Source organism: Ambystoma mexicanum, chromosome 9 (assembly GCF_040938575.1).
Source record: "Ambystoma mexicanum isolate Mex_15411 chromosome 9, UKY_AmexF1_1, whole genome shotgun sequence".
Classification (NCBI taxonomy): Eukaryota; Metazoa; Chordata; class Amphibia; order Caudata; family Ambystomatidae; genus Ambystoma; species Ambystoma mexicanum.
Window position 1 is genome coordinate 600913422 of NC_090931.1, and position 21275 is coordinate 600934696.

General features: G+C 47.6%; 1 protein-coding gene across 6 annotated transcripts in view; it reads right to left on the bottom strand.

Moving 5' to 3' along the window:
- The window catches only part of ABR (ABR activator of RhoGEF and GTPase), a 1582060-nt gene that overhangs the window by 385385 nt on the left and 1175400 nt on the right, over positions 1–21275 (bottom strand). For all 6 annotated transcript variants that reach the window (XM_069615233.1, XM_069615235.1, XM_069615234.1 and 3 more), the window contains one exon: positions 11962–12036. In XM_069615233.1, coding sequence (XP_069471334.1) covers positions 11962–12036 — 75 coding nt within the window. The remainder of the gene's footprint in view (positions 1–11961; positions 12037–21275) is intronic.

Genomic DNA, 21275 nt, shown 5'->3' on the forward strand with positions numbered 1-21275 from the left:
GCTGGGTATTTTCCTGATTGAAAAAGCAGATCCCAGTGCACTGCTCCAGAGACTGGGAATTCCAGTCAATAAGCCCCGGTTTGAGTGACGGAAGATGCTCGTCCTTGCTGGGGTGATTTAAGAAGAATTCATTGAACCACTTCCAGAAGGCGACCAGCCGACGAACTTCACATGCTGGACAGGCCTGGTAATTATATTACAGAGTGTGGGGCAGTGTGTATGTGTGCAAAACTATTCAGTCAGCGTGGAAGAGGGAACTCCAGGTTTAATGTTGCGAATTGAAAATGTTCTTGCCGCTCTCTTTTAATTTTGTTACAGATAAGGTTGTTACTGTGCAATTTCCATTTATTTCTGTAAAAAGGGTAAGATCGTGTTGAAATGCAATTTTTTATAATACACAAAAAATATCTGAAAGCAGACGGATAGTGTGTTTTATTTTTCTCTTATTTGTGCATCTACCATTACAGTACTGATAATATGGGGAGAGGTTTAGACAGTGCAATTGTCATTTTTAAGCTGGCTAAAAATAAGACTTAGCGGTAGCTGTGAGCATTATTCCATTCAGTATATAAGTGTATGTTTTCTGAACAGAACATAATAATAATATGAAATTGACTACTGCTGGAGGTACATGAGTCAGCAGAAAGAGAGGCCCTGGACATAGTTCACCGATGTAGATAAGTTGGTGATAAATACCGCATGTTAGCTCGCTGCCGTAGATAAGACAGCGAGGACAGCCCATGGTGGCACTCCATTTGAAAAGGTGGTGTTCCTGAAATGTAAGCATGAGGCCTCTCTAGTGATCACACAAACAAAGCAAAAATAAGGGGTTCTGGATATTGGGGCCACATATAAAAGGAATTATGCTCACCAGAAATACCACCAATAACGCATACCAACATAATGTATACCACTAAATGTATCAGTGTGCTGAAATAATGTATGTATACTGTAGTACTATATACAAAATGTATTCTGAATGCAAAGAGTGATTATTACTGAATTATTTTCATTTTGGCGGTAAGAAAATACCGCTAGGCCCCAAATCTATACAAAATACCCTACAGCCCTCAGCGTGGCTCGTAGAGGGGTGCTCACATTTTCTGCTACGCCACTGGGTCTGGGAAGGAGCTACAGAAGGAACAAGTTACTTACCTGTAACTAATATTCTCCAGCATGGGCCCGGCATGGTTTCACATGTTCATGAATATTCCCCCCCCGACGTCGGCCGGGAATCCTCAGTAAAAGAAAAAACTGTTTCACTTTCACTAACAAACTGCATTTCTCCTCAAAACCAATCACTGAACTCTGGGTCATACTGCCCCCTGCCAATGACTGCCCCCTCCCTAAGCCCAGCAATCTTCAGATTTGGTAAGCACATAAAGTGGCAGAATGACCAAGAAGAGCCACAGAGGGGCAGGAGGGAGGGTTCACGTGTGAATCCATGCCAGAACCATGTTGGAGAACAATAGTTACAGGAAAGTAAGTAACTTGTTCCTTCTCCAGCATGGCGTCTGGCATGGCTTCACATGCTCATGAATAAAGAATACATAGCAGTACAACATTACACAACCACAGGAGGTGGCAAGGCTCAACAGAAGCCAACACTCTTACCTCCTTAACAGGCTCACTTTCAAGCGAATAGGTTGCGTAGCACTGCTTGGCCGACCCTGGACTCCTCTCTGGAATCCGTCAGCGCAGTAGAATCTTGTGAAGGTGTGCGTGAACCTCCAAGTAGTAGCCCTGCAGATGTCCAGCAGGGGCACACCAGACAGGAATGCGGTCGTCACAGCTATCGCTCTTGTGGAATGGGCTCTCGGACAGCGGTCGGTTTGCCAACAGATGACAGTGTGTGATAGAGGCGGAGAGCCACCTCGAGATGGAAACTTTGGACAAGGCGTCTTTTGGAAACTATTTGTGCGTGCCACGTAGAGCTTCAGAGCATGAGCTACATCCAGCGAGTGCAAAGTCCTTTCCGCCGGCGACAAAGGTTTCGGAAAAAACACAGGCAACACAAAAGGCTTGTTGAGGTGGAATTCTGACAGAACCGTTGGCATGGAGGGGTGCGTCTGCAGCACCACCCTTGTGTTGTGAAAAGTCAGATAAGGCTGTTTGCAGGATAGGGCCTGGATCTCACCCACCCTCCTAGAGGAGGTGATGGCCATGAGGAAAGCGGTCTTCCATGAGAGGAACTTGAGAGGGGCCTGATGCATGGGCCTGAAGGGGGTGCCCCCCCCCATGAGCCTTGTCAGCACCAAATTGAGTTACTACGCTGGGGCAGGAGCCTTCAATGGTGGAAAAGATCAAAACAGTAATTTGAGGAACTCCTTGACTAGACTGTGACCAAAGAGAAGACTGTCCTGGAGACCTGAAGTAGTGGGAGATAGCTGCCAGATGCACCTTGATAGAGGTGAGCGTCAGCCCTGCCTTGGCCAAGGACAAGTACAGAAGAATCTGGGGGGCCCTGACCCTCAGAGAGTTGATCTTCTGTCACCGGCACCATGTAGCGAAATGCTTCCCCTTGTACCTGTAGCACTTAGAGTCGATAACGCTCTGGCCTTGGCAAGTATCTCCCTGCAGTCCGCCAGCAACTCGTATCCTCTGAACTCTAGGGCTGCAGGAGCCAAGCCCTCAGGTTCAGGAGGCGGCGATGACAAGCTGAGAAGGTCCAGGTACCAAATTTGCCTCAGCCACGCCGGGGCGACGAGTACCAACCTGCATCGGAACTGTTTGAGTAGATTGATTAATCGAAGCAGGAGCGGCAGCGGAGGCAACGCGTATAGGAACAAGCCTTCCGACGGGAAGGAGAATGTGTCCCCCATGCTCCTCGGCTGGTGGGAACCTGCTGGCGAATATCTGCCATTTGTTGATCGCTGCTGTCGCAAACAGATCGATTCAGGGTCTGCCCCACTTGAGGGAGATTCAGTCCACCTGATCCTGCCAGAGTTCCCACTCGTGACAGGAGCGCAACTCGTCGGTGATGGTGTTCTTGACTCCAGCCAGGTGAAAGGGGATGAGAAACATCTCTTGGTCGATGGTCCAACGCCACAGGTCCTGCGCCTCTCTGGAGAGCACTGGGGACCTGGTGCCCCCATGCTTCTTGATGTTGAACATCGCGGTGGTATTGTCCGTGAAGATCCTCACCACTTTGCCCTTCAGGGACAGAAGGAATGACTTGAGGGCCTAAAACACTGATGCTTCTCTTCTGGCAGCCACATGCCTATGCCGTGTAGACGTCCGCTGTGTGCTCCCCAGCCTTCCAGGGAAGCATCCGTGGTGACCGTCTCCTGGTAGGGGGCGTTCTGAAACCCTGTGCGATGTTCGTGTGGACGCCCCACCACCTTATCGCTCGACGGGGCTCCTCGTCGAGAGGAATCTTGTCTGTGAAGCATCCGGACACTTGTATCCAGCGATCGTCCAGGAACTCCTGAAGAGGTTGCAGCTGTAGCCTACAGAGCCGGATAAGTTAGATGCACGCAGACGACATGCCGAGTAGCGACTTGAGGGTCTGCACTATGGCGGTCTTCAGCGACAACAGCCATTGTACCTTCCCCAGAATGGCAGTTACCCTCTACCCAGAGGCCGGTGCCAAACAGGAGACCGTGTTGAGCCTGGCTCCCAGGAACAGTGCATTTGGCGATGGAATCAAACAGGACTTCGCATAATTCACAGAGAATCCCAGATACGTCAGCAGCTGGACAGTCCGTTCCATGTGTCTAACGGCCACTTCCCTTGACTTGGCCTGGATGAGCCAGTTGTCGAACTACGGGTACACATGTATACCCTGCAGACGTATATGGGCCGTCACTGGTGCCAGGCATTTCGTAAACACCCTGGGTGCCGACTTCAGGCCAAAGGTGAGGGCCTTGAATTGGTAGTGTTTTCCTTGCACCACGAAGCGTAGGAACTTTCGATGCTTCCTGTGGGTGGGACTGTGGAAGTTGCGTCCTCCAGATCCAGCAACGTCAAGAAGTCTTCCTCCAGTTGGTCGAGCACGTGCTACAACAGGACCATCCTGAATTTTTGGGACTTGAGGTATTTGTTGAGATGCCGCAGGTCTAGCATGGTACTCCAGCCCCTAGACTTCTTTTACTAAGAAGTATCTGGAGTAGACTCCGGAGCCACAATGTCATTTTGGAACTCGCTCTATCGCCCCTGTTCGTAGCATGGCCCGTACCTCCTGCAGGAGCTGAGGGATGAGCTGTTCCTGCTGGGCCACCGGAGGGATCCGCAAAAATGTTTGCTGAAATTCCAGCGTATGTCCGTGGGCGAGAGCGTCCAGCATCCATCTGTCGGTGGAGATCTTCCACTCACCAATAAAACTCGCCAGCCAGCCGCCCACCTGGGAGGATCGGTGGGGGCCCGACGTCCTGCCCGGTTCAGTCCTGCTTCGGCGCCCACGTCCTGCCTTGGGAGCAGCAAAGGCACTGGCCGCATCCACCGAAAGCCTTGGAACGGCCTATGTAGGCCTCCTGGGTCATGGACCGGGAGGGTTGACGGTACGATGAGGAACCTTCATCGAAACCCTTTGTCGATCTGCTGGACTTTCTGCCAGAGGTGCAAAAGGATGGGTGGTGTTGCTGAAGCATGCTCAGGGCACACGCCGTCTCCCTGTCAGTCTTGATGGCCTGCAAAGACTCGTCGATGGTCTTCCCAAAGAGGTGGTCCCATCGAAGGGCATGTCCAGTACTCTCGTCTGGACCTCCTGGCAGAAGTTGGTGGCCTTGAGCCAGCCTCGACACCGGAGACGGACACTGTTCCCCATTTCTGTTGGAAACCTGTGTCTGCGATGTCCAGGGCCACCGTAATGGCATAGTCCGACGCCACCTCCCCTTCCTGGAGGAGGGACATCGCCTCTACCCATTTGGCGGCGCGTAGGAAGTCCAGAATCGGGGCCAGTTTGTACCAGAGTTCTCTGTTGTACCTGGGCAGAATCGCCAGTGCGTTGGCCGCCTTGACGCCACAGAGTAGATTATCCTTCTCCCCATGGCATCCAACTTCTTTGCCTCACTGTCCAGAGGGACGGAGGATGAAGATGAGGGGTTAGATGATCTCTTCCTCGCAGCCACTGATACCATGGAGTCCGGCGACGATTGCAACCATAGGCACCTGAGTGCGGACTCCGGAACCCTGTATTTTTTCTCTAGCCTATTACTCTTGGCTGGGGCTGTGTCCGGGTTCTTCATTAGGGCCAGGCCCTCCTCCCAAATGTCGTCCAGGAGGAGTACCGCCATAATTGTCTTTCTCTTTACCTCAGGCCTCTGGTAGAGGAAACCCTCCTTTTTGGTCTCTTTGGGTGTCAGCTGGAAGAGCTCCGACGCTCTGGCGACCATGTCATGGGACGCCCTCGGCTTCAGCGAGCCGCCTGCCGTGACAATGTCGTCCGTCGTCGCCATGTCCATTCCCATGTCCTGGTGCCTCGGGGAGGAAGGAGCAGGGTGCAGAGGTTGATGAGCTAGTGCTGGGCAGCGCTTCCTCTTTTTCGCTGGAGGTTTATCCAGGGCCACCGGGGTCGCTGAGGCCACCGGTATCCTATTCTGAATTTCAGACACCAACGTGTGCAGGGTCGAGAGTATGTCCAGCGATGCATCTCTTGGAGCTGGTTCGGCAGACTTACTAGGCCCCTTGCCCCTGACATTTCTGTCATCCCAGTTTCTGCCATCATCTCCACCAGCGTTTCCATCGTCGTCCTCATGGATCATGTATATGGACTCATGGTGTTCCTCGTCCGGGGATGAAAAATGTGTGCCTTGGAGTACGACTCAACCAGAGGACTCCTCACCCCCGCTTTTTTTGCATCATGAGGGGTCGGATTCGGATTTAGCTCCGGCATCCTCATTTCCGGTGTCCTCTCCACGGTCCCAGTGAAAGTCTCCCACCTCGGGGGAAGGCACACTCTGGGCACAGCCAGGGCTACCTTGACCGGGTCAGTCTCTTTGGCCCCCGTGCGAGCAGCCGCTACCATCTCGATCCGTCTACAATGATTTGTCCTGCATCGCCTGGGCCTTTTTAGGCAGGTTGGTCACATTATCCTGCACCATAGGCTTCTCGTGCTTCACCCGCAACTTAGCCGGGTTGGCCGATTTCCTCTGTGAGGAGGAGCTGGATTGATGGCTGGAGATGGGGGCAGATAGTGAGGTTGAACACGCCCTGCCCATTACGGGGCCCGCTTGCACAGTGACCCCAATGGAGACAGACTTGCGATGCTTGGCCTTGTCTTGGGCCCCCACGGATGGGGCACCCTCAAAGGACTCAAGCCTGCTCCTCGGACCGGCCGGTCCTGGGTGAGGCATGCCCCTGCTTGGGGCACGAGGAAGAGGCATTGGCCCTGAGCCACACCCCGGCCTATTGTGACAATCCTTCATGGTTCTCTTGCTGAACCCGAGGCAGATCTTGCAATTTCCTTCTCGGTGGTCTGGGTGGAGACAGAGGCACTGAAGGCTTTTGTCCTCTACAAACACATTCCGCAGTCCGGAGCTTGAAAAGGGAGCTTCCCTTTTTCTTCTCTTCTGCCATGATCCGGAGTGCGGTGTAGGCCCAATGGCCTTCTGGAACTTGCGATGAACACTCGACGATCCTTGCCATTGCGGGCCGCGAAATTCACTGACAAACGGATCCCCACTTGTCGGTCGATGCAGAGGAAGAGCACACAGGCTCTGTTTGACAAAAATAGGACTTTTTTTCTCAAAAAAGCACGAAACATGTAGAATAGCTCACAGAGCAAAACTCGAGGACTCCCAACACTTGAACACGCAGTAAAAATCTGAAGATGGCTGCCAGAGGAGGGGCTTAGGGAAAGGGCAGTCATTGGCTGAGGGGCAGTATGACCCAGAGTTCAGTGTTTGGTTTAGAGGAGAAATACAGTTTGTAAGTGAAAGTGAAACTGTTTTTTCTTTTACCGAGGATTCCCGGCCTGACAACTGGGAATATTCATTAGCATGGGAATCCATGCCAGACCCCATGCTGGAGAAGGCCGTCTTACCTCGGGACAAAAACAGATGGTCACAGGGCAATGGCTGAAGGTGCCCTCCAAACCCCCGAAACAGCTTTAGTCCAAGCAACATTGGAGCATGCAAGCCCTCAGTGGCAGGAGGGGGATCTGAGAGGGCCCCGTCAGAGGAAAACCTTGTATTTTGGAGCACATGCTTGCCAGTCATCAGATTTAGAAGTCGATGGAGTATTTTCCCAGAGAAGTATGCCTTCATGAGAGTCTCTGACATAACCAGGACGTGGTAGCAAAGACATCAAGAATAGTCACAGTGAAATCTGACACTGCCTCAGACATCTAGGTTACTGGGTTCTCATTCATCCCATGTTTTGTCGTTTTTCTGTACAAAGACAAAAGAAAGGTATTATACGGAGGGAAGCTGTTGGGAGCGCCTCTCTTGCACCCATGTATACCACCATGTTGCTTTGATATTTTTAGTAAACAAGAGATGCACACTGTGTGCAGTTACACAGCCCCAACCTACACGCCCCAGCGTGTTAAGATTTTCATATTACATACATTCAAACTGCACAGTAACACCTCTATGATGTTCCTTTCACCTCCTTGCAGCCAAGATAACTCCATGGCCCGTCACACACCACACACATTACCCATGAACCGCTGTACAAACCCTTTGCAACCATACACCAGCACAACCATTGATCCAGACATACGCTCACTAAACTACACACAACTGCAAATCGACCTCCCCGCCCCCCAACTTCATGACCTTTCAGCAACCCAAAGTAATCGAAATCACACCCACAACTGAAACAGTGCCCAACACGGAATCGCTGGGAACCCAAACACATTCTAGACCGCACAACATGTCAGGACACTAAGACAAGCAGCCACAGCGCTTCGGTTTATCCTAACCACACTATCACTGACGCCCAGGCATTGGCGAGAGCCTCAAGGCAGAACCCTCTGAGACAAAGATATACATCATACATCTAAGGTGTTGGGGTTTTAAGACAGCTGTGGATCCAAATGAGGGAAGCTTGCCTCAGGCAACCCATTAGTTGAAAAACCACCTCTTGTGACCACTGTCCGTACCATGAATACTGCACTTTAAATACTGCTTACATAAAAGAAGCCCATGAAAGCCAACTTGCTATACCAGTTTGTTAAACCTTGAGGCACTGGCGTCGCTAGGGAGGAGAGATTGTGGGGGGCCGGGCACCCCCTCTGAAACCTTGTGCCCCCCCCTACCTAAGGCGAGCAGTGACTGTGTCATCTGTTTGTGGTGTTATTTGTGACACTAAGGCAAATGTCTGCATATCAGACGCAGCAAATACTCTCCTTTTGTCTCAAAGCTAGCAGTGACCTTGGTCTGCATTCTGGTATCTGTATGAACATGAGCACAAGCCACTTCTCAGGCATAGCTCTCAACTCACCCGCTTTTGGCGGGTGTCACCCGCCTTGAAAGCTGATGAATCACCCGCCAAGCTCCTCATTCGCCCATTCACTTCTATGGGCCTCTCACCCGCCAAAAAGAAAATCGGGTGTTTTCACCCGCCTTGGTGACAAAAAAGGTTGGGAGCTATGCTCAGGTGTTCCTACCCGGCTTCTGCACATCAACCTTCATAGTGTGCAGAGCATCTTGCAGCCCTTCCCCATCAGAATGTAGCCAAGAAGGATGTATACGAATTGTTCGTTTCCAAATTGCTCTAATTACAATTGACCTTTTCACAATTGACCGAATTGTGAAGGTCAATTGTAACATATATGCGGGGGGAAACCCCCCACAACCCCACACCCAACCCAAACCCATATATATGTATATAGTCAGTTGTGAAAAGGTCAATTGTGACCCTTTAAATTCGTGCAATTGTGCAATCGAACAATTGCAAACGAACAATTCGGGTAATACCGCCAAGAAACTGCTAATGATGGGCCATTAGTCACTGAATGGTTTAGCGCCTGCATTCTGATGGGAGGTGAGGTGCAGTGGGAGGTGAGGTGCAGTGGGGTGTGGGTAATTGGTGTGCACAAAAGCCTCTATGCAGGAGTGCTTGTGATGTCACACATTACCTTTCAGAGGCAGCCCCTACTTTTATTTGCTCCTCCGCCTACTTTTGTTTTTGGCCCCCTCTGTGCCCCGCCTAAATTTGTTTCCCGTTGACGCCACTGACAGGAGGCTGTGATGCTAGGGAGAGATCCTTCCAAGTTAACGAGGCACCAGCTTACACTCCACCAGCAGGACACTAGAGGGAGCTGCCACACTTACAGGAGCGAATGATTATCAACCCCAACACAGTGGTTGTGGGCAGAAGCTTTTACTGTTCCTATAGTTTTATTTTTAAAAGAAACCTCTGCGGAATGGTTTCGTTTTAAAACAAAAGTGTAGGAAGCAGTTGAGACGTGCACGTTCCCATAAACATCAGGCGCATTTGTTTGGGGGTTTATATGGCGCGTGGGAGGGGAAAGTGGCGATGGGGTTTGTGGAAATCAGGGGCAGGACAGCAGGGAACATAGTTCCACTACTTCATTTCATACACTTCGACCACTGTCCCAACACTACTCCATGCACCTGCCACCGAGGGAGGATCATTTCTCCACTCACAGCACACTGATCCCCAAGATTGAGGACACAGATTCAACTGTAACCAGCCCCTGCCCTGCAGGGGGCACTGCTCCGTACTGCAGCATCCAACTTCACAAGATTTCTGGTAATCGGGGAGAGGGTGGGAGGGGGTGCGTGGGAGTCAGAGGAACGAGGCCTCGTGGGGCTCAATTAAAAACATGAAATAGCAGATCAAAGGACTGGAAACCTTATCGAGCGTCTGAAGATGAACCAAAAACGGGGAGCTCGCCGCGAGTCTGACTCATGTCCCGTCCAGCGTGTGGATAGTTTATAAAACAAGATAAGGCGGGTCTGATCATAGAGACGCAGATAGACACAACAGCGCCCAGCAGCAAAGGGCAGCCACTTCCGCCCTCTGCGTGACATCAGTCTGGTAGCGAGGCTGCTGGGAAAAACAGCTCTGTGTCAGTCTTGTTTGTAAAGCAACGAAGGTTCCTTCATTGTGCAGTTTACCGGAAAAGAGCTCCAATGACCGAGGATATGTTACTGTAACGTGTACACCGCTGGAGAAAGGGTATACACCACTTTTGAGGAAGGGCAACTTCACCGCATTTGTTTTGTCGCATTTTCATTACCACAAGCAGGTGGATGGTAAGGCATATTGTGGGGAGTTGGAATGCGGGGGTCTCTTCCGGCTGTTTGTGGGGGAAAAAAAAACCAAAGACAAACCGGCAACAAAAACAAAATGACAGAAAAATATTCGTCAAACGTTGAACACGTTGGAAAGTCCTGGGAAGCCTTTGATGGAACACGTGGTGGATTTTCCAAACTGCTGGGAAGTGCCAGGTAGCCTACGGATAGAATGGGCTGTGTGCATCTATACAAGCCGTTGGAAAGTGCTTTGTCACCTCTGATAAAACGTGCTATATAATAGGAATAGTTTTGGAAAGTCCTGCAGGCTTCTGAATAGAATGCGCTGCTGCGTAGCCGCTTTATCTGTGGAGAGAAGGTTATTCGAAAGGGCTTTGTAATGGGAAATATACATGCAAAGTGAATGGTGGCCCAAGTGCTGCATACACTTTGTAATGTGTCTGTAAAGTGCTGGGGGTTCAGCGGATCGAAGGTGCTGTGGGATGTGCAATTGATCTTTACAGCACTAATAAACCTATGCATTTGCAGAGAGAAATACAATATGTAACCTACCGGCTACACAAGCACTGTGAGGCCTGATGTATCAGTTGTATGTAAAGTGCGGGAAGGAAGGCATGACAACAGACAATGCGGTGTCGTGCGCAACCTGTATATGAAGGGATGCAAGGTTGGGTAGAAGGGGGTCTCCATGTAAAACCCCACCTTGACGCAGCCCCATTCACCATACAGTGCTATAATTGAGTGACAAGGTTGTTAAATAGACATCTTACAGTGTCATCAAAATGCATGTTTTGTACATTAGTACCCGGCACGCGCGGCTGAACAGGAATACTGTGTGGTGATTGGCTCATTTGCGAGCCATACCACACGGTATTCCCGTCCACGCTGTGCGTGCCGGCTACTCTGTTCCCGGCGGGGGGCGTGGCAGCCCCTCAGCCAATGAGGAGGCTCGAAATGGGGCAATCGCCGCTCCGAGCCTCCCCATGGCTGGAGGCTTCCTTCGTCCCCCGCCGGGGACTCGCCCGCTCCGAGTCTCCACACGGCTGGAGGCTTCCATCGTCCCCCGCCGGAGACCGCGGTACTTATTATTATTATTATTTTTTTCTTCCCTCCCCATCCCTTCCTTCCACCCTCCAGACCCCACTTACCTTCTTTTTTCTCCTGCTCTTGGAAGCAAACGCGCTGGGAACACTTAAGTTCCCAGTGCGTCCTCTCCCGATGGCCGCCATGGAAAGGGAAAACGGACTACGTTTTCCCTTTCCATGGCGGCGGGCATTTTTTTGCCGTTTTTTATTTTTTCTGTTCCGAAACGTGTTTCGGAACAGAAAAAAAAACAATTAGTACCCCAGTCTAACAGGCCGGGGTACTAATGGCAATAAGCCCCTCGGTGGCGGGCCAATACCGACCGAGGTAATGGGGCATTACCTGGGGCGGTATTGACCCACCACCTCATGGCTTATTGCCACAGTAACTGTGGTGTCGTTTTTCAGCTTTGTTACAAGCTACATGCCACTTTTTGCAGAAACCTATAACCATAATTTAAATTTCGAAGTGAGCGCAGAGAGAAATTCCCCCATATGTACAAAGATTCCTTTAAATTCCATATGGTGTAGACCTAGTACAGTGATATGCAAAAAGAGCAAGTGGATGCAGGGAGAAAGAGGAGTGGACAAGAGGAAATGCAGAAAGGGAAGAGCCAGTAGTGAGGGAATGATGGGCAAGAGATCAGGTGAGAAGAAAGCTTAGACAGAAAGAGGAGGAGGTGGTAAGTGGGTGGCTGAAGAGCGACACTTACTGGCAGACTGCTGGAAGCCTTTGGCGGAGTGCACAATCACGTGGAGGAAACCATAGAGACCTGAAGACTCCTCATCTGCGAAGGAAGGAGACAACATCACTCAACTTCTCGCGAGTGCATCACCAGCAAACTGCAGTACAACACACTTCCAAGTATAGCTCCTGTTGCAGGCAGACTAGGGTATAATGAAATGAGCAGCACTCATGGAAGACCATAGGTCCAGGAGGGCTACCACAATGTCACCTGCCAGGTCCAGCTTAAGGTTATATGGTAAAGCGGACTGAGCAGTTTCTTCCGTAGGAGGCAGTTTTACAAAAGTATTGGTGGGACATAAAAAAGGTTCATGGTCGGGGCAGATTGTTTGCAATTTGGTTCATTTTATGTCCAGAAACGTTTTTGCTATTACAATTAATATGCACAATATCCGTTCATAAAGAAAATATCATATTTGCCCAAGTTCACAAGGCTATTCTGAAAACTCTACCCCCTTTGGCTGAGGTACCAGCACCACTGTTTGAGGAGTTTTGTAGGGGGCTGCAGATGGCAACAAGGAGTTATTTTCATCACTCTGAAAGCTGAAAATATTGGTGGAGCTCAAGGCCACAGGAAGGGGGCTCATGCAATGACCTTAAAAGTGCCTGCCTAGCTTTCTAATAAGTCATCTCAAGGGTGTCTGGGGAAGTGCGTGAAAATACAGGACGCTGACCAAACATTTACACACATAGCAGACCTTGGCATCCTAAAACACCTGCACTGCTGGAATCACACCCCTGCAGCCTGATTGAATGGCAGAAATCAATGATTTATAAACATGCAGCAACCACGATGCTGCAAGTCCAATTGTGCAAGTAAAGATTCCAGTGTCCCTGTCATGATCTTCCGGGTCACGACCCTCATCCCAAATGTCACAAACCCCAGACACCCAAAAAGGTGGATGGGGACCGAGCTACCAAATTTACTCTTTTTGGTCAGCGAGTAGCCACACCAAACTGCAGAGACGGACTGCTTGTAGGCCCGTTTAGGTGTTTAAGGGTACAGTGAGTATCTGTACCTGGGGTTTATGCTCACTATTCCCTCCCAGCTAAAATCCAGGTAGCCACCAAGAGGCAAGCCCATGTTTTTCATGAAGAGTGCTTGTGAGAATACTAAAATGGCAGGCCATCCATCAGCAACCAGCCAGGACCATAGAACGAGTTGCTTTCCTCCTCATTGGATCTTAGTTGCAGTTTATAAATCTACAAATAAATAAATTAATTCTCTGGCTGAATACACATCCTTGTTTGTTCCAGAAAGCCCAAGTGTATTTGCCCAGCAAGTTTCAATGGGTTGCACTTTGCTCTGGGTAGCCCATTCCAAAAAACGTACCAATGTAATTTGTGTTGTGAAGATCCTCTCAAACCCAACCCCCCCTTGAAAGTTCCGAGGCCCTAAGCTGTAACTCCGAACTACACTGGGGATTAAAGAGTAACATGCAACAGCGACCTTCCAGAGTGAGGTTTTGCCAAGAAGTCCACTTTCGTCCCAGTGAGGACAACCTGGGACACAACACATTGAATCCCGTATCCTGCTTCCGATCAAAGAGTAGATCAACCGAAAGAAGAGACAAAAGCCCAGACGTATTTCTTCTGTCATGCACCATCCACTGACCTAGCAACCGAACCTGGGCCCTCAAGGAGGAGGCCTCCAGATCATGCTGGGAAAATGTTCTCCGACATCCGTAGTGAGAGATCCGAAGCTGCTCTCACATCTATTCGCCAGGGATCTACCGTTCAGGTAGGAAGGGAATGGCCATCGCTTTTGGATCCCAACCATGGGGGTGGACAAGCAAGGGAGGATCACCTGAGTGGATGGTCCTTGGGGATTGGAGAGGCGGGGTACTTGAAGGCGAGACATGGTATCCCCTCCCTTTCCATGATCTATCCTCCCCTCCCTTAGTCCAGCCACTATAGAGGGATAGGTTTAGGATTACTATGTCATCCTTATTATTTATAGACTGATGCTATTCCTTCAAAGAACACATCCAACTACACACAACGTTGCGATACTTCTGTGTTAAGGGCACCAATGAGGTGAGTCTATTATAATTAGTTGCACAACATTTTGTACAGCAAAATCTGAACACTACTATTCAACGCAAACCTTTTTGGTAGATGTTCCACATTCATGAATATAATATTAATGGATGAAATTATGTTTTAAATGTGAAGAGCAAAGGCCCTCACAACCATTTAAAACTGAACAGATTCAAGTGTATAGAAGGTTAGTATTGAATTAGTATAATCAACAGTTTGAAGCAGATTTAACAGATATTTACACAATATCGCTCTATTTTGTATAGGGAAGCAGACACGATTGGCCCTTGAAAAAGTATTGACGAATCTGAAACGTGTTGGGAAATATTCCAATTCCAGAAGTGAAAAATGTATTAATCTGCACATGGGCAACTTTACTGATTATTGAATACGAATAGGATTTGCTTATTTAAACCATTTTTGAAATTTTCTCTTTAAAACAAAGTTTATTTCTGAACTGTATCTTTTGAAAGTAATTAGCTGATGAAATGTAGTATAGTTAAATTAATGTGTAATGTTCGACACACATTCCTTGAATATGTGTAACAGTGTTTTAGCAAACAAATAGAAGTTCGAAATTACAAAGATTATAATGGTTGATTTCAATTAAAATATTGATTTTGAAAAAAATGGAAGGGTCTATTCCCGATTACAGTGCAGGGGACTAACCAGGATTTCTTTAGCTGTGCACAGCATCCTGTTTCCCACCTTGGACAACAAACGAGGGGCACAAAAAAACTATAACCACAAAGCTCAAGCCTCAAGGAAATGATTCCAGTCCCAAAAATATGCAACTGCAGGTATTTATATGTTCCATGAATCCAATGCTGCTAGAACTATTCAACTGAAAGGCCTTGCTGTCCAATACATCTGGAGAGCCACAGGCTGAAGAGCCTCCATCGATAGGATAATATTGTCTGGCCTTCAGCCCCTTCAGTTTCCTTAACCATCCATCTACCCCCTCCACTCAGTCATGGTCATAGTTATAAAGATGGATCAAAGGAGCCAGTGGATAAAATATACCATACACCGGTATCGTCTACAAATTGGTAATGTACCCAAGTCTGCAGTTTGTTCCACCAATGATTTAGTTTATAAGGATATTTTTTTCATATTCTGAGATCTGAGTTCTGCACTGCAGGATCAAACAGTTGTTTCTCAGAGCCAACTATGTTTTTTTTCTGTTAGGGCTACTGTAATCTGTGATCATTCTGGACCCCATTGCTCATAACATGAGCAAATACGGCAGTCAAACAGGCAATACCCCTCAAATCCTGGCCTTTGGTCATCCGAGGTTAATACTAGTGGCTCCTGAAGGGAAAGCCATCCATTCTGAAGCCTCCTCAGAGTGGGGTTTTTCATTCCCCCGCCCTACTCTGTGGGCATGGTCCTGATTCTGCAGAGTCGCTGTGGTCTGAATTCTATGCCCTGTAGGCATTGCTTCACTCTTCCCTATGTATTGATAAATACATTAGCAGTGTGGGCCCCAGGCCTTCAGATAAATGATGTACGAGGCCTTTTTACGCATTAAACTCTTGCAAATACGACACCTTTTATCTTTCTATGCTTACATTTATGCATCAATTGGGAGCACTCGTCACTGTAAAAGGCAGGTGCCTTGGCAGAAATCAGAACACGTGTTTTGAGTCTTATCGGCATGTATGAAACTGCAGACCACGAAGGAGAGCGGTACAGAATCTTTCTCTAACCAGTGTTCTCACGAGCCTGTCAGCAATGCACAAGGTGAGATGAGAAATTGTTTATTTCTGTGCAAAAGCTGCTGTGCTTTGTGTCTGGAGAGGGGTATTATGCATGTATATTCATTTTCCTAACATTGTAGGATTGCAGCAGTAAGATAATGTACAATTGGGAAGTATCCTTTTAACAAGTGATGCTTTTTCAGTGAATGTTTACATGCATTGCACAAAAGTATTTGTAAGAGTTCCTTTGTTGCATTCATCATAAAGTTTCATCTATGTGGTGTGTTCTTACACAATGTGTTGAAGAACATTTTCCACAAATGTAATAATCTGTTTGAAGGCAGACATCTTTGCTATACAACCGTCTTGGTTATGTGTTCTATTCATTTTTAAGTAATGTTCTGGTTGCTTGTCACATACTATTTACACTCTTGCTGAGGTAAATTGTTTTTACTCTTACCATTTAATTTTGTTAAAACAGTGGGTAAAATACTCCCCCCACCTTAAAACCGTATCTTGGGCATTTATCCGTCCATTAAACCTAAACTTGGAGTCAATGTGGCAAATGGGAAGATAAAGGTCAGGGCAGCAGGGCCCTTGCTCAAGTGATTTGTATTACACCAATAACAGGGGTCAGAGCCTCTTTCAAACCTTAAAGACTACACTTAAAGCATTCAAAACCTGGCTCTCCGGCAGTGCAAGCACTGTTCAAAACAACAAAAAAATGGTTGCATTTGCAAATGAAACAAACTCAGCAAAACACGTCCCTGTAGTGGTAATCCAGATAGGTATTTCCATTGTTATGTAGCGCTTCATGCAGGATTGCTGCAACTTCCAAGCACAGATTATTATTAGCTCAGTCAATCATCAGTTTACTGACTTCTGAAGGAATGAAGGCCAGCCAACATTTAACCATGAGATTCGATGTAGATTTTAGCATTGAGCACTTGTCTCTCTGCGCTACCGTATCACAACACTGGCATACTGTTAAGCACTACTAGTTGCAGTAAATGAGGACTTTCATTAATCATCGAGAGACAATTCTACTATCAAACCTTATAACACATAATACAAGTCATGTTTGCATTACTGTGTTATTGCCCCTGGTGGTTTGTGTCTTAAAAAGATGAACTCTATACAGCAGAGATCAAATGTGCAGACCTTTGTAGAGGAGGAAAAATCAAGGGCATATTGAGTGACTTGGCCTCCTGTAATATTAACATCCCCTTCTGCAACATGCTTTAGGAAGTGGACTAGCTGTAGAGTGGCTGGGAAACAGTGCACAAATCGTTTGTTCAAATGTTGAAATTCTTCCAATTACAGATTACAAAATTCCTACTATGTGGAGTTTTTCTGATTCCAGAAGCATAGTAAGCCTTCACATTTGAAATAGTCACTATCGATGCAGTATTCGTTCCATCTGTGAGCAGCCTCCACTGCAGAGGCAATTAAGTGTTCCTGTTCTATATGGGTGGTGCTCCCAATGCTGTTATGCTATTACTATTCTATGTGAGGAGAGTGTGGATCACTTACCCCCTTGCTGGGCAAGTACTTTATGAGGGGACTATGGTCTGCTAAGCCAATAGCTTGCATTTCCGACGCCCTTCATTTACCTTTTCAGCGTGGGGGTGCTCGGACTGCTCTATCCAATGCAGTTTCTTCTCTGAGCGTGGCACCTCTACTGCTGTGACCAACGTCTCTGTGGTAATCCTGTACTGTTGAGACCCATGGCATTCCTGTTGCATGTGAGGAAAGAATGCCATGCCGAGCTTGTGGCATACCTTTTCTATATTAGGAGGCAAGTGTGCAATCCTGAGGCCTATGTTGCACCTGTTCTATAGACCCAGTCCTCATCTGATCTCTGCGTGGGAATCTTCTACCCTTGTTTAACTTGCACTGATTCACTCCACCTGTTCTACATGATGAAGCTTGCATTGATGTTGCCCTGCTTCGCCTTTTCGGTTTGTGTGAGGGTAGCCCGATTGGCTCCTACTCAAGATGGCCTGTTCTGTGTGAGCAAAACCTTAAAAAGGTTATGCTGAGTCGCAGTAAGCGAAGATATAAGCTGCATCAGCAGAGGTTGGATGAAGAGGAGAGATGTGAATGTAATTACGTCACAGACAGCATTATTGTTGCCATTGTACCGTCCACTGTCGTGTTGAACTGAGTGCTAGTGAATGAATTTTGAGATCGCCAATTGTTATGGGTTTTCCTTAATGTTAAGCATCTGATGTACTGTTTGAAAAAATGAAATAAACGGATACAACAACACAACGTGTTTATTCTGCTCTTTATTTGCATGCAGGGGAAGTCCACAGTGTTGCTGCTCATCTGTTTCCTTTGTGAGAGGGTGCTTGTTCTACTGCACACTTCTAATTGTGAGACAAACTGCTTTTCTGACATGTGAACCACTGCCGCATAATGATTTATATACAGTTTTAACACTTTGGATGAGTCGACTGGATTCTCACAAACTTTTTACTCCCTTGTGGAGGACAAAACCCATGTTTACTCATTCGAAGTCAGAAAGTTTAAAAATAGGGAGTACATTACTTCCACCTCAAAATCTTATCTGGGGCACTGGTTGGCCCTCATGATCACACTCCATTTGTCCTAAGTAATTCAAAGAACAGCTTCAAGTCTTAGTCCTAATATTCAGAGCCTGTGTTTATTTGATGCTTGGTCATTTCCATAGACCAGACCCTTGAGTGTGTGGCTTTCAAGTAGGGCTCTCCGTCCAGAACAAGAATGATCAAAATGGCGCAACAGCCAAAGCCTGAATTATATAACTAACTGGAAATGTTAAGAAGCTCTTCAGGCAACAGAAAATACGGCCCTCAGCTGCTATGCGCCCAGGATCTGCAATAACATGCTCCCACAAATCAAATTGGCCTTATGTCATGCGTCCAAAATGTTAGCAAGGAACGGAAGACTGCACCTGAGGAACAGCTTGTTGCCTATTGACCCCCAATAGCACATTTCCACCTGCATACCGTTCCCCCTCTCTATATTCTCCCCTTTTAGGAACAGGGTTCCCTTGCATGCTAGCACTGTATTCATCCCACAGTAGTAGTGCTGCATGGTTTGGAGAGGATGTCTGACTTCCGAGACCACTCTCTAAGCACATATTGTAAGGTTTTTATTTTAAGGCTAGACTGCCCAGTTTTTCAGAGGCAGCCGGAAATGGTCTCGGGTGACATCACATTTGCCTCACATATATTGCATAATTTACATTTGTGTTGCACAGAAGCCTCCTATATTAATGGCTTTTTTATACTTCTAGTTTACAGATGCCTTATACTGCTATACGCGGACCCTACAAACAAGCAAGGTTCTAGAAGCGTAGACCTTGACGATGTGCACATTTTTAGTCGGTGCTGGTCAGTAAGTATTGTCAAATGGATCTACCTCAGAGCTACTTGTGGGCAGATCTAGAGTGAGAGACTCGCCGCTACAAGGGAATGGCTTACCCTTTACTGTTTGTCTAAGATTAGGTGGTTTTAAACTATTCTCTTGCAATAAACACATTCTTAAGCCAAGCGCCCAGATGCCTGAGGGTTAGGTGTGATACAAATGCAATAAATAAATAAATAAGTAGGGTATTCTCAAGAGGTTGTGGCACTTCAGGCAGTTTCCGAACTAGGCTGAGCCCTAATCAGATCCACTGTTAGTCCGGGGTGAGAACCATAAATTCTCAATTTTCTACCACCATCAGGACCACTACTACTACCCGTTCTGTTTTAGGGAAAGTATTCTGTCGATTGTATCAGCAATTTTATAGCAGTTTTGAATTGTCTGAATCTTGATTAAGTCATTTCACAAGACATTCACAAAGGGCACGGCTGTATTACTGTTGGGAAATACCTAAAGATGGTGATCCGAGTATAGAGGGGTTCTCTGAACCTTATGCGATTCAAAATTCTAAAATGGATAGGACTCGATTTACCTGTGGTACCATTAGCTACATTCTTTTCTTGATCGTTGCAACCTTTTAATATGCAATTTTTAATATCAGAAGGCTGAGCCTGGAGGTTTGAAAGGCTGATCTTGTAACAACTTGTATGCACTAATTTTTGTGACTTTAAAACCAACTTGATTTGTTACGCACAAGTCTATTTTCACAAAGATGGAGAATAAAGATGCATGCAAGTAGAACCCCACTTGTAGAGCTGCAGTGCGGATATAATGGTAGCCCACCATACTGTAGGCTGAAGAGTAGTTGCTAATATAGGGAACCCAGAAGGGAGTTGCAATGCAGAGCTAGAATAGGAGATTCACATTTTCAGTAAAATCCCCTTGAGCACATCCTTCCCCCCCCTCCCCCATGCCCTGTTCACTACTCAAAGCTTTCCAATAGACATCCCGCTACACCATGGCCATTACTGCCTACTAGGTAAAGTCAACATCTGGGTTGACAACCCCTCTGAAGGTTATTGATGAGTGATCTCTGATAGATAATGCATAGGATTCACTCAGCTCTTCTGGTGACCAACAAAGAAAGTGGTTGCCACAAGTCTCTCCCCTTCTCACCTGTTTCTGTTGTGTACTTGCGACCTTCTGGGATTTCTTCTTCTTTACAGTCCGGGATTTGTATAGACCCGAACGCTGCTCTTCGGCGTCCAGCGTGAGTGTAGCGGTTCAGTTTCCAGGAGCGTACAAAGTCCAGGGTAATTTCAGGAAGTATTTAAGGTACGCTCGGAGTCACAGAGGACCGTGACTCGAGTGCAGAAGGTTTTCCAGGAGATTGGAGAGGGAAGGGAACAGGAGGGGATTCAAGGAACTGGGAACCAGGAATCAAGCGAGAGCCCCGATCGAACTCCGGCTAAGCACGTCCGACTACAGGTAGCGGTAGCGTTGAGACGCGCAGAGCCGCGGGGCGTGTCTCTTTTGTAGGATGAGCAGCGTGGAACGCATAGACTGATCCGGAGCATTCCGTTCCGGGTGGCCATGTTGGAAGGATAACTGCATGCAAACCCCTGCGAGTCAGGGACCAGGAGGTCCAGAAAGGACGTAGACGACGGTTCATGACAGTAGTCCACAGTCAAGAGTCATGTTCTTGTCACCATCAACGTCAGCCGTATACATTACCAGCAACACTTTCTCGGACTACGCTTTAGTCCATTTGGAATGAAAAATGAACTCCAAAACCCACCAACCATCAGAAATGTAGCAGACATCTGACTGGCACCATGATCAAAGCATCCAGCCAGAGGCCTTCAACAGAGTCTTGCCTAACATTGAGTTGTCTTGAGTAATGGCCATAATCATCGTGGCCATGGAAAAAGGCACGTCTCAAGCCCTCAGTGTTGTGTCACCACCCACATATGAAATGCTTTGAAGGCAAGACCTACAAAGCAGTGACAAAGAAATGGTTCAGTCCAGCCATCCACTGCTGCAAATGACAGTATTTTAATAAACTAGACAGTACTGCGCACCCTGTGGGGAAGAGAACAGAATCTGCTTAGCTAGGAAGCCCACGCCCATCCCATGCTCCATTCTCCTTCGACAGTAAGCCGGACAGAAGAGATGAGCCGGGATGAGC